The 12,820-nt window shown below is 34.7% G+C and overlaps 3 protein-coding genes across 3 annotated transcripts; all 3 read right to left on the reverse strand.

Annotated features, from left to right (window-relative positions):
• Positions 1-2,752: 2,752 nt before the first annotated feature.
• Positions 2,753-3,970, reverse strand: LOC108200330 (uncharacterized). The gene has a single exon (XM_017368441.2). The coding sequence runs from the start codon at positions 3,830-3,832 to the stop codon at positions 2,987-2,989; it is 846 nt and encodes a 281-aa protein (XP_017223930.1). The 5' UTR covers positions 3,833-3,970; the 3' UTR covers positions 2,753-2,986.
• Positions 3,971-5,111: 1,141 nt separating this feature from the next.
• Positions 5,112-7,201, reverse strand: LOC108200329 (uncharacterized). Its single transcript, XM_017368440.2, has 2 exons — positions 6,958-7,201; positions 5,112-6,442 (listed from the first exon to the last, which is right to left on the reverse strand). The coding sequence occupies exon 2, from the start codon at positions 6,425-6,427 to the stop codon at positions 5,441-5,443; it is 987 nt and encodes a 328-aa protein (XP_017223929.1). The 5' UTR covers positions 6,428-6,442; positions 6,958-7,201; the 3' UTR covers positions 5,112-5,440.
• A 1,926-nt stretch (positions 7,202-9,127) lies between these two features.
• Positions 9,128-12,436, reverse strand: LOC108200546 (uncharacterized). Its single transcript, XM_017368743.2, has 3 exons — positions 12,199-12,436; positions 9,522-9,647; positions 9,128-9,426 (listed from the first exon to the last, which is right to left on the reverse strand). The coding sequence occupies exons 1-3, from the start codon at positions 12,357-12,359 to the stop codon at positions 9,294-9,296; spliced, it is 420 nt and encodes a 139-aa protein (XP_017224232.2). The 5' UTR covers positions 12,360-12,436; the 3' UTR covers positions 9,128-9,293.
• Between the last annotated feature and the right edge of the window lie 384 nt (positions 12,437-12,820).

Below are 12,820 nucleotides of genomic sequence, written 5' to 3' on the forward strand. Positions count from 1 at the left end.
CATACCTATAAGCTACACGAGTACTCTAGCAAATGTGGTTTTTTTTCTACTAAAAAGAATCAATTCATTAATTAAAAGCCATGCGGCATTTATAAATATAATCGAAATTGGACAGACGCCGAAGAAAATCTTTGTTCAATCCTTTCATGTTGGAGATTCAACTAAGTGATTTGGAGATGGTTTGAATATATGTACTTATTTTCACACCTGATTGGTTTTCACTTTACTGAACAATCGACCATAGATGTGATCCCATAACAACCTTCAAATCTGAATCAAACCCATGAAAATCATGCTAACCTCGGCCACTAACCTCGGTCACCGGAGATCAAAACACTCCAAAACAAAACCAATTCTCACAGAGGGACTAACAAAATCCAAATAAATTGGGAACTTATTGAAGAAAAATACTTATCGAAGAAAAATAAGATTCCAAACAAGAAAAATCCTGATTGTGTGTTTGCAAGATAGTTGCCATTAGTAATGACGATTACAACAATGTCCATTGAACAACAATTTGTAATATGAGGAAGGAGCTAACTTCAATCTGCAAGGTTTCATTGATTGACGGCTAAATATCTATCTAGAGCTTTATAGAACCAAACCAGACACCAGAACGATGACAATCAACTAATCTGACTTTATGAGGACCTTCAATAAGAAACTGATAACACTTGCGGAACCCTGAACATCCCCGGTCAAAATTAGTTCACGGGGTCCTAATTCGTATCTATTCCATATGTTCTACGAACTTATTTAGAGATGATTCTAAAATTTGAAGATCCTAGACGCAAGGCTTGTTTGCCTTGACAAAGTGAAGCTCGTGTTCTCTAGAATATTGCTTCACCTTGTCAAGAAAACATAACATTCATAGAGCATCAAATTACTGGAAAAAACGTAACAGAAAGATGAGTTCCAAAGCCCTTACTACTCTGCCTTGTCTAGTGAATTTTCACACTACAAGTTCTTATCATCATGGCCTAAAGTGGAAGCCTCATGTTCTTAATTGACTATTCAGAAGGCAAGAAGGCCTAACACAATATATTGTCGGGGAAAATAGGTTGCTTTGTCAGCTTCATAGAAGTTCACTATCACTAGACGAATCAGAGTCGGTAATCTAGTCAATAAGCTCAATGGTTTGGGACTTGATGCTTTCCAGATTATTATCTAGAACAACTCCTCGACTCAGCAGCTCTTTATCCTTTCCGGCCTTTTCCTTCTTAGTTAGCGTTACCTTCTTCTGCTGACCTTCAGTTGTAGGTGCTCCTTTTGCTGCAGTTTTTGCTTCATCTGAGTGATCACTTACTCCTCGATATCTAATCATAACTGGCTCAGCAGTTGCCCCTCGTTACTTTCTGAGGCAGGCCTCCTATTCTTCTTGCACTTCTATTCTCCTATTTCAATACGGTACTAATTTCAGACGTCATACTCATTTCCACTTTCTGTGAACAAGTACACGGTCTTCTCCTTTCAGCAGTTCCATATATTTTGGGTAAACAGAAATTAGTCACACTGGTCGAGTAGGTGAAGTAAAAGTAATAGTGTAGGGAAGATCTAGGGCTTCTCCTAACAATTAACCTCTATAAAGCTAAACCACGAATCCACGATAGGGCATTCTCATTAGCACATGTTCATTGAAGTATCTTCAAGGTCATTTGGTGAAGGGAGGTCGTATTCAAGCTCATTGAGCACATTAGACTCTGCAATCTTCTTGCACTTGGATTCATTTGATCGAATCTGTTTCTAAGTTCTGGTGTATCCTCTTGTATACATAAAGAATAAGCCATAAAACTAAACTCCAACTTCCAAGTCCTAACCCTGTTTTTTAGCTTCATCTTCAAACTCCATTTCAATATCCAACAAAGAACACTTATACCTCCATCAAATCTCAAAATTATCTATCATCCAGTCTACAAATCCGAAAAACTCTGGATTTAAAAAACTTGACATGGTAGAGGAAAAACCTTAATTCATGATCTAATACTTAAGCATGCATCAGGAAATTAATAAATACTACCTAACATATTACACTCATACATACCTGCCATGAAATCAGATTAAGGAGAGAGAATGGTGACAAGATGATTACCTTAAACCTATAATCGTCCCTTGTTTCAGATGAAAAGTAGAGAGCAATCTCCCCATATTTACTATGTTTCATCCGCTATCTGTTAGCTCAATCAATTTCACCCCAATTTCTGGTTTGACTCAACTCGACATAAACCACAAGTGAGATAATTTTGAGAGACATATGTATATTTAAAATGAAACACTGCTACACCATAAAGGAGAAAAAGCTAATGGCACGACAATGTTTTTGACGATATCCTTAAATAAATAAATATTATTCAAAACAGACAAGCTTGAGGCAAATTGTAAATCTCATCTTGCATCAAGTATAACAGTATCATTAACAGGGAAAGAAAGGAGAATGAAATATAGCATATAGAAGAGAAATTTTAGTATGGTCCCCCGTGCTCTATAGGTGACTATTAACACACTTAAAAAGTAAACATGTGGTAAACACTAACAATGGATTCAAGGCACAACACGAAAGGAAAAAACAATACAGCTCAACACAAGATCATAGATTTTAACTGCAACAAGAAATACTGGTACGAATTCAAGATGGTATAAGCAACCATACTACGATGGCAATTTGGTACTCAAGGTCTTTCAATAGCAAAAATTTGGAGCACAAAAAATATCAAATCCATTTTATCAATGAGCATGGAGTTCTTGAATGTGAGTCTCCAAGTAAAAAAGGCAATTCATATATGAACCATGAAAACAGACTCGCATCCCAATAACTACTAACGCTAACATGTGATGTAGTCTCATGATATAAGTTAATAGTTCTAAAAGGATTAAAGCAGAGTTATTATCTGACTATGCAAGCTGCTGCAGCATGTGTGCCCAAGGTTCCGCTAATTATGAAAAAGACAACTGATCCTCTGGTTCAAACAGTTGCTGAAAAAAAATTACATTATCTTTTCAAATGCTCGAGCATGATCTTTTCACGCAGCGCATTCCAGTTTCCTCCAAGTATGCGAGGGTTGGATTCCATTACAGCACCAAAATCTGAAAGTGTAGCATATATGGTGTGGGATGGCTCTGGCAAAAATATCCCACTTGCAGGTAAGATTCCACTTAAAGCAGTTACTCTTTGGCCAGTTATATGCTGAGGGCGCTCCTTCATACATCTTGAACCTGCCAATCCTATACAAGGCTCTATTAATTTTTTCAGGTAACAATCCAACCCGTTATTTAAGACATTAGTGCCCTCTACAGAAATATTAAGTCCCTTCATATTCAACTTCTGCTCCAAAATGTTCATCAGAGATCTAGCATCAGGAAGCCCACGAGTCTTCTGACAGAACAATGAATTCCCATCTTCCCCTAATACAATTTCAACAGGAGGTCTGCTACCAAGAGAAGGTAGTTCAGTATTCTTCCCTAGTGGGCCAAGGAGACTTGGATCACAAAACTTGCGCTCTCTATTTGCCAGAAACCTGCTATGCACTGGGAGGCCGCTAGAAACTTTTGCAATTGGGGAAGCTGCCACTGCCACGTTTTTAGTCCTCAATGTAGGATAATTACGAGCATAACAACTCCCAAGGATGGTTCGAATAAGCTGGTTGTGAAGATAAATATTATCCCTTCCAATTATCCGCGTGCAGTATTTGTCAAACTCGGTTTTATTCAGCCTGAGAGAAAGGAAACTTTTGAGCAGCTCAAAGTAATCCACTGCTCTGTGACTCCCAATTTTCTGATAAATAAGCGCCTTCAGCTCTACCATACAAACTGGGGTAGACTTTTGGTTGGCCGCCATATCGAGTCAAGGAACCTCAACATTTAGCAATAGAAAACCTGCATCAGCATCTCCGACACAATACAAACAACAAAACCCTGTTTCTACAATCCTACATTTTATCTAACAAAACCATTTACATCTGTACATGTACATCTAAAAGTCATCATTATTTCAAAAATATAAATTACATGTTACAAAGCATATACCTTTAACATAATTTAATTTAGCAGGAATCTTAAAAAATGAAGAACAATAACAATCAAACCTAGTTATAATTCTCGAAAAAGAAATTCAAGTAATCCTCTATTCTAATCTTGGAGTAATCTTAAGATGGAAAACAGACACAATCAGAAAGTTCAACTAAAAAAGTAAAATCTACTTGCACACACAGATATATCTCATCAACACCTAAACAATAAATACAAATTAACAACATACCTATTACAAACTTGAATTAGGCAAGAAGACGGTGAGAGGAATGAGTCAATTATTGCAAATTGTTCATTGTTACAAATAAAAAAAATCGAGGAACTCACCCCAAATAGGCTAATTTCGCCCCAATTCTGCTCGCTCAGCCGCCGCAATTTCTTTTATTTTTGCCCTAGTTCGAGTAAACGCAACATAAACCACCGAGTGTGGTTAATTTATAGTGTGGTAAGTATATTTTAGACTAGAAAAATTAAGAGATATATCATTTTTTAAAATTATAAATAATGTTTTAACATGTCTTTAAAGTGTCACGGTGCTGGAGTTACAAAGCCAAAAAAGGGTACTCAAAGTCAAAAATATTTCGCTGTCCCCCTGGAAAAAGCTAATAGAACAACGGTATTTACAAAGCCAAAAAAAAAAGGGTACTACAAGTCAAAAATATTTCGCTGTCCACAACAGTATTTATTAACAATATTCTTATATATACATATACATATATATATATATATATATATTTATATACATACATATATATATATAACAGAAATGCTCGAGGCAGATTAATCTCATCTTGAATCAAGTACCAACAGCACCAATTAAAGGGAACAAAAGGAGAAAGCAATAAAACTTATAGACAAGAAAATTTAGTATATTCCCACATGCTCTATAGGCAGCTACTGACACATATAGGTAACTATTTACTCACTTCAGAAACAAAGTGTGATAGAATATAATATCAAATTTGAGGTACAGCCACAAAAGGAACAATACAGCTCCATAAAAGATTATAACTTTCAACTGAGATAGAATAATGTCTGTTCTTGTTCAAAATGGTAAGCGAGTATAAGCAATCATAGTGACATGACAATCAGGAACAAGATGAGGGTTCTTCTATAGCAATATCTGGTGCACAAGAGATAACAAATCCATTCTATCAATGAGGATAGAGTTCTTGAGAGTGAGTCTCTAGGTAAAAAAGGTAATTAATATAATAGACCTTATGAACAGACTCACATCCCAATAACTTCTAATTGCTAACATGTGATGTAATATCATGACATATTTCTATAATTCTAAGAGGATTTAAAGCATTTTATCTGACTGCACGAGCTACTGCATCATGGCGGACTTAAAGTTCAGGTAGTAATGAAGAAGAATATCAATCCTCTGGTTCAAACAGCTGCTGAATAAATTACGTTATTCCTCAAATGCTTGAGCACAAACCTTTTCACGCAGGACTGCCCAGTCGCCTCCAAGTATGCAAGGGTTTGATTCCATTACAACACCAAAATCTGAAAGGGAAGCACATATGGAGTCAGATGGCTTTGACAAATATATCCCATTTGCAGGTAACATTCCATTTAAAGCAGTTACTCTTTGACCAGTTATATGCTGAGGGCGCTCCTTCATACATCTTGAACCTGCCAATCCTATACAAGGTTCTATCAATCTTTTCAGGTAACAATCCAGACCATTGTTTAACACATTAGCGCAGTCTACAGAAATCCTAAGGCCCTCCATCTCCAACTTCTGCTCCAAAATAATCATTAAAGATCTAGCGTCAGGTAGCTCTCGAGTCTGCTGACAGATCAAAGAATGATACTTCTGTTGATTTCCACTACAAAGTGCTTTACGTGCGCCCTTGTACATCGATATTCCCAAAGGAGCAGTGACAGGGCTTCTACTTTGAATGCACGGGCTTCCAGCAGCCTGCTCAACTTCTTCCCCATCTTCCACAGATACAACTTCAATAGGAGGTCTGCTACCAAGAGACAAGAGTTCCGTTTCACTTTGCTGACTCTTCCCTAGTGGGCCAAGGGGACTTGGACGGTCATTAAACTTGCGATCTCTATTCGCCAGTCCCCTACTGTGTACTGGGAGGCCATTAGCAACTTTTACAGTAGGGGAAGCTGCCACTACCACGTTTTTAGCCCTCGATAGAGGAACTTTACCAACATAAGAATTCTTTAGGATAGTCTGAATAAGCTGGTTGTGAAGATGAAGATTATTCCTTCCAATTACCTGTATACAGGATTTATCAAACTCATATTTCTTGAGCTTAAGAGAAAAATATCTTTTGAGCAAATTAAAGTAATCCTCTGTTCTCTGACGCCCAATTTTCCGATAAATCACTGCCTTTAGCTCTACGGCACCAACTGAAGTAGACTTCTGGTTGGCCACCATATCGAATCAAAAAACCTGAACGTTGACCAACAGAAAATGTGTGTCATTATCTCCGACATAATACAAACAAAAAAGGTCATGTTTCCGCAATTCTGCATCCTATCCAACAAAACCATTAAAATCTTCAGTAATACATTTAAAATTTTTCATCTTTCCAAATATAGAATAACTTCCATGCTAAAAAAAACATACGTTTTACAAAATTCACTAAGCAGGGATCTTCGCAATCATGAACAAATAACAACAACAGCTAGTATTTATCCTCAAAAAAGAAAATTTAACTGTTCTATGATCTAATCCAAAGCAATCCCAAACAGAAAAACATGCATAATCAGAAGATTCATCAAGCTACATATACATACATACACAATCAGATATAGCTTCATTAACACTTAAGCAATAAATACAGCTAAACTACATCATTAATCCATGATTCTTGAATCTAACTAAAACCCATTTCAAACTACACTACAATCTTAAATCCCAATTAAGGAAACAAGCAACAGAACACAGACAAGTTGAGAAAATACCTAATTTGATGAAACACCCACGTTGTAGTTCTTGAATTATAGTTGAGAAGTCTTGATTTTAGTATCTGAATATTGAACTCTTGGGAGTTTAATGAAGAAGACTAAACAAGAACTTATGTAAGAAAAGCTCGGATTTGAAGACAAGTTTGAAGAAAATATAACACTGGTATTCTCGTCCGATCTTTACAAGGTAAGAAAGCTTTGAGTTACTAAGGGCGTGTTTGGTTGTTTTGTTGTCAGTCTTGGTTTCTGTTTTGGGAAATAAAGGAGTAGAAATACGAATATTAGCCAAAAATATTAGGAGGAGCAAGGAGAGAAATGGCTAGTTTTGCTACCAAAACTTGGCGCGATTTTATCGATTCATTTTTGTTTACTGTGGCTTTGATGATTTAGGGAATAGGACGCATGGGGTGTTAGAAACATGCTTAGACATCAAATTTCATGCATTTAACTCATTTTGATTGGTTACTATTTACTAATAATAATGGGCCACCTGCATATATAAAAACTCCACCAATCAAAATAAATTAAATATATCAAATTTAGCGTTTGACATGTGTCTATAAGCACCCACTAACCAGACTCTTTGAAAATTTGTTTTTGACGGTAAACAGTTTTGAAATTGAGTAGGAGGATGAACATAATTGTAAGAGATTTTAAATAGTCAAGATGTGTTATAAAATATATGATGTGTTTTCATTGATTTACATGTATTGTCGTATAGATGATACATGACGGACTCTGTCACACAGACGAAAGTTTAAAATCAATTAAGCTGTTCAAAATTATTATAAAAGATTTTAAAAAAAATATGTATGTGTTTCGGAGCAGATTTCTTTATCATTGTAATAATCTAATATAAATTACATATAAAAATTTTGGTGTTTCTAAAATATAATAATCTTTGCTGCCCGAAAGCATATCTAGTTATAGACAAAGCAATGTTAGTAAGGTGGTGATGCTTTATAATGTTAGATTAATCGCGTATTAATCTCTATGTTAGTCAGCTAAAAGTAATATATTATATAATAATTAATTACAACAGATACCTATCGTATCTACATTGTAGAAGAGTGTTGACCCTCTATCATAATTAGCGTCTCAAAAATATGATCTCAAATATTAGTTTATAATAATACATTGTTTAGTTTTTATAATTTTTTTAAGTCCAAGTCAATAAGAAAACACCTAAAAATCCTATAAACATTAACACTAGACTATATAATATTATGAAAAAAAGTTATTTTATATGAAATCAGAAACTCAAACAAAACAATATTTTATATAAAATATCTTTAAGCGCTCATTATCCAACATCAATTGTCAAACAAAACACTAACTCATATAAAATATCATCGTTTATTGTTTCATTTTTATAAACTCCTAGTGATATCTAAAATCATATTTTCATAATGTGTTTTAATTTATTTCAACTCCAATTTGTGATATTTAATAATTTTTTCTCTTTCACGACTCACAGATGAATACTCCAAGAGAGTGTAACTAAATAAAAAATAAGCAGCAATCTATTTTGTGATTATGTAACATATAATGAGAAATAGATTATGGTAAATTTCTAATTTCTAATGAAACATGAAGTTTACAGAAGTTGCAACTTGCACATTTATGATCATAATTCAATGCAGTTTCAATGGGGGGAAAATAGCATATTGCAGAAACAGCACAGTTTGACTGCAGAGACCAAGCAGAAGATTAGTGCAGTTTAACTGCAGAAACATAGCAGAATTGCAGAGAAATGTGTAGTTTAACTGCAAAAACATAGCATTTTCCGGCAGGAAACAGATCAGAATGAAACTGCTACTGCCTACTGGACTGCAGAATAAATCTGGGCAGAAATTATGATTAACATGATTAAAAAGTTCCGAACTTCAGAAAAAATTCAAAGAGATGCTTCTGCCATTGAGTTATGTGCTTTAATTCTAAGATTTTCATTTAAAAAGTCAATTTTTGACCAGGTTATGAACTCGACTAGTCGACTGACTAGGTGTCCAGTTGCCCAAAACACTAACATTAAGCTAGTCGTTCAAATTAGTTGATTGCTTTGTACTACTTAGTCGAAGTCGACCGACTAAAAAACATTGGTCGGCACGAGTACGACAAATTTAGCTGACCATAACAAAGGACATATGTTAGGTACCAAAACCATATATAGTCTGAATAGATATCAGTAGTAGTTTTCATCAATTATCAAAGTGTCTAAAGATGGTTGTACTAGATTACTTGAAAAATGTAGAACTTTCAAAGATAAACCGTCAATAACTAACAGTTCCCCCTTCCTATTTGCACGACAAAATTATCAACCATACGATTCATTGTCAAACTTCTGATCGCAATGGTGGGGCTTCACCAAATTTCAATATGTAAGCAGTTTCATACACTGGCCGCAGAGATGAAATCACTTGAGCATCAAGATATGCATCACAGGAGAAACACCAAACTGAAAGATCACTGTATTTCATTCAAAGCGACAAATCAGATGAAAATAACATATAAATTGATGAAAATAAGTAAATCGACTAAAGAATGGAAGTGAAAGTAAGCACCTGTAGCTTAGTGCAAGACAATGATTGGTCTGTTGAAAGTGCTCAAGCATATGTTTATTGACAAATCGACTGCAAAGAACTTCCTTGCAGCATAAGCATAACCAATTCTCGCTTGGATGTTGGCACCTTTAAACATAGAGTTCGACAGGTAGGATGAGTTTCTAGTATATGCTAAAGGGTTAGGCTTTTAGTGTATCAGGCAGATTAACTTTTAACTGCAATTTATTAATTCCACCGGTTAATTAAAAGTTTTTAACAACATTTTGGAAAAGTCTAGTGTAATAGGCATGTAAGTATGATCCTTTTAGTACATATCACATATACGCTATAACTATTGTATACACACATACACTATAACTATTGTATACACAGAGGCCAGAGCACATTACTTGTGTCATATAAAAAAAATGAACTCATAATTTAAGAAATATTTTAACCAGACAAATATTAACTTTGCCTGGTTTTCTATAGAATTCAGTTCCCAACTATACTTTGCTGAGAACAAAACTTAACACCGATCTATGCCCTGGTCTAAAATCATAACATATCGGTTAACCATTGACCTCTACTCCTATAAAAGTTTATTTATAGAATACTTCGGTAGCACAAAAGTTTGATACTGTTGTTTATTTATTTGGATGAATGTTATTAATATTTTTTCTCACAAATATTGAACTGTATGTATGAGAAAAAGAGTGTTTCCCTCTTCCCTCAACGCCTTTTAGAACAGAGTAAAGGTTTCTAAAGCTGATAACTCTGTAACACCTCAAGCAAACCTCTCTTCTACACATTCTAGTGCTTTATAAACCAGAGTAGCACAATAAATCCTGATTATGAATTTATGATAATCATGTCGCATCAGCCAGACAAACTACGCTCATTCTAGGGGTTTTAATCCAGAACATTGGTACTTATTGTTCTCTCAATATCAACGGCCTACTTAGTATCCCCTATTGTTCCATACTGAGGTTGCAAACAATGGCAAAAGAGCTTTTAATAAATCCTTGAAAGTGTAGGATTTCTTTATGGCCCTATTCATTTATATGAACAAAGCTTTGTAATATTTCACCGTGCTACATAATTGCTCGGTAAGGCATTTTTTTTAATGGCTTATTCATATTTTCTGTACAAGTATATATGAGGGTTTGTTTACATAAATCCCTGAACAAGAAACCTGAATCTCCTTGTCCTTACTTAGCATGTGTCACACCTGACACTTTAACCCAGAACCGACTGGAACAATTTGAATCAGTTTCCTGCACACCTCTGACTGAAACAGCCTTAAAGGTTTCAATGCCATCTTGAAGCCTCAACATTGTTACCCATTTTCTCATCCGGTTTCCCTTTGAGAATTAAATTCCTCAGTGTTTAACCACATTTAGTTCAATCACTTAAAGGTTAGACAGGGTCATTTTTCCTCTAATCTGATAGTCGACACTAAATTCATGTATCTATAGAAAGCACTCATGTAGCGTGGTGATGGGCGCACTAAATAGTATGATAGATGGGAAGACGAAACTGGCAATGGCAATACAGGATGTGGGCTTAGGTTTCAGCCCCGATTTTGAAGGTGCAATTTTAAGAGGCCTGGCTGCAGCCTCACAATTCACTTAAACTTTTAGCTACTTCCAATTATACTCAATTTGGAATGGACAAAGGATTGTCTCTATTTAGGGTGGAGATCCCTGGCAATTGATTGTTGACAACTACCAGTCTGCGCTTTTTTATAGAGAAATGACAAAAAACGTAGTATGTGTGTCTAAACCACGGATAGGACGCATTATAAGACACAACTGCTGATCTGATCTGAGCCAAAATCTAAAAGAACGATAGTTTATAAACACAATAGGCAAAGAGTTAAGATAGTTAATATGTGGAAGAAAACTTTCTTGTTTTTCCGTTTAGATAAAAGGACCAGAAAGTAGTGGTAGACCACCTTGGCACTCTATGCAATTGCTGAAGTGCAGGTATTATGTCTCCACTTAATTTTTTTTTCTTTTTGGGGTTGCTGGGAAAGCTTATCTATTTGCTGAACTTTGTCGGATGTCAAAAGCTATATCTATTTGCTGTATTAATTGTAAAACCATCTTACTCAATATTAAAAAACCATCTTACTACACAGAAAAGTAAAACCATCTAACCCAAAATCGTTCATAATACAACAAAACTACAATACTTAAAACACACAATACAACTTTCCTCCAACTTTGTCGAATGTCAAAAGCTTATCTATTTGCTGTATTAATCGTAAAACCATCTTACTCAAAATCGTAATACCATCTTACAACACAGGAAAAAAACAACACCGCAGTGAAATTTCATAATACAACTTAACTACAAATTTAAAACACACAATCTGACTTATTACTAATAACCTGTATCACGAATCAAATAAAATTTCCTAACCCCAACATTTTTACAACACAACCTTAATACAACTAATTCATCAAAAAATTATTCCATCAACCCCGCATTTTTATATTATACACCGAAACAAAATTGACCCGTTTAGGAACACAATAACACCCTGAAACACAATATTAACACGTTTTTAAACACGACAACAACCCAAAACACAAAATTTACACGTTTACGAACACGAACACACCCCAATAAATATAAATACACATATGATCAGCTGTATATAAATTGTTTATAGCAGAGATTACAGAGGTACCTGTTGCAAGGAGTGTTGGGTATGGGAATATGGGTCAGATCGGAAGAAACGGAGCCTAGATGATCACAGTGAGTGCGGGCCTCGACCCAGCCCGATTCAGATCCGTCGGGTTGGTACACGAAGTTGAAGCTTGGTTGTGTTGGTGAAGACGACGATGCCATGTGTGGAGACTGGAGAATAGTATCTCAGTTTCAGAAAACTTGATCGAAGATTGATCAGTATGTTAAAGTTCGGATTTATTTCAATTATTATAATTTACGTCCTCTGTCTGGGCGGTTATATAATTAGTAATTTAATTTTTATAATTTAAATTTTAACATCAATAAATATTTTAATATTGATGAATTGAACTTTAATTAAATTATATTAATCAACGGATTATATTTTTTCATAGAAATTTAGTTTTTATAATTTATTGTCTATTAAAAATATTTTTTTGTTATTAATATAGGAAAATTTATTATTCAATTAATTTTAAATCATATTTTTCATATTTCGTATATTTTCATATGTATGAAAAAGATATTTGTCGTGTAACTGATTAGAGTTGGAAAAAATTATGTAATTATTCGTGTTTGTATTGAACGAGAACATGTTAGAATTCGAAAGAGTTATATGAAGA

This window comes from Daucus carota, chromosome 9, assembly GCF_001625215.2.
Source record: "Daucus carota subsp. sativus chromosome 9, DH1 v3.0, whole genome shotgun sequence".
In the NCBI taxonomy this organism is placed as follows: Eukaryota; Viridiplantae; Streptophyta; class Magnoliopsida; order Apiales; family Apiaceae; genus Daucus; species Daucus carota.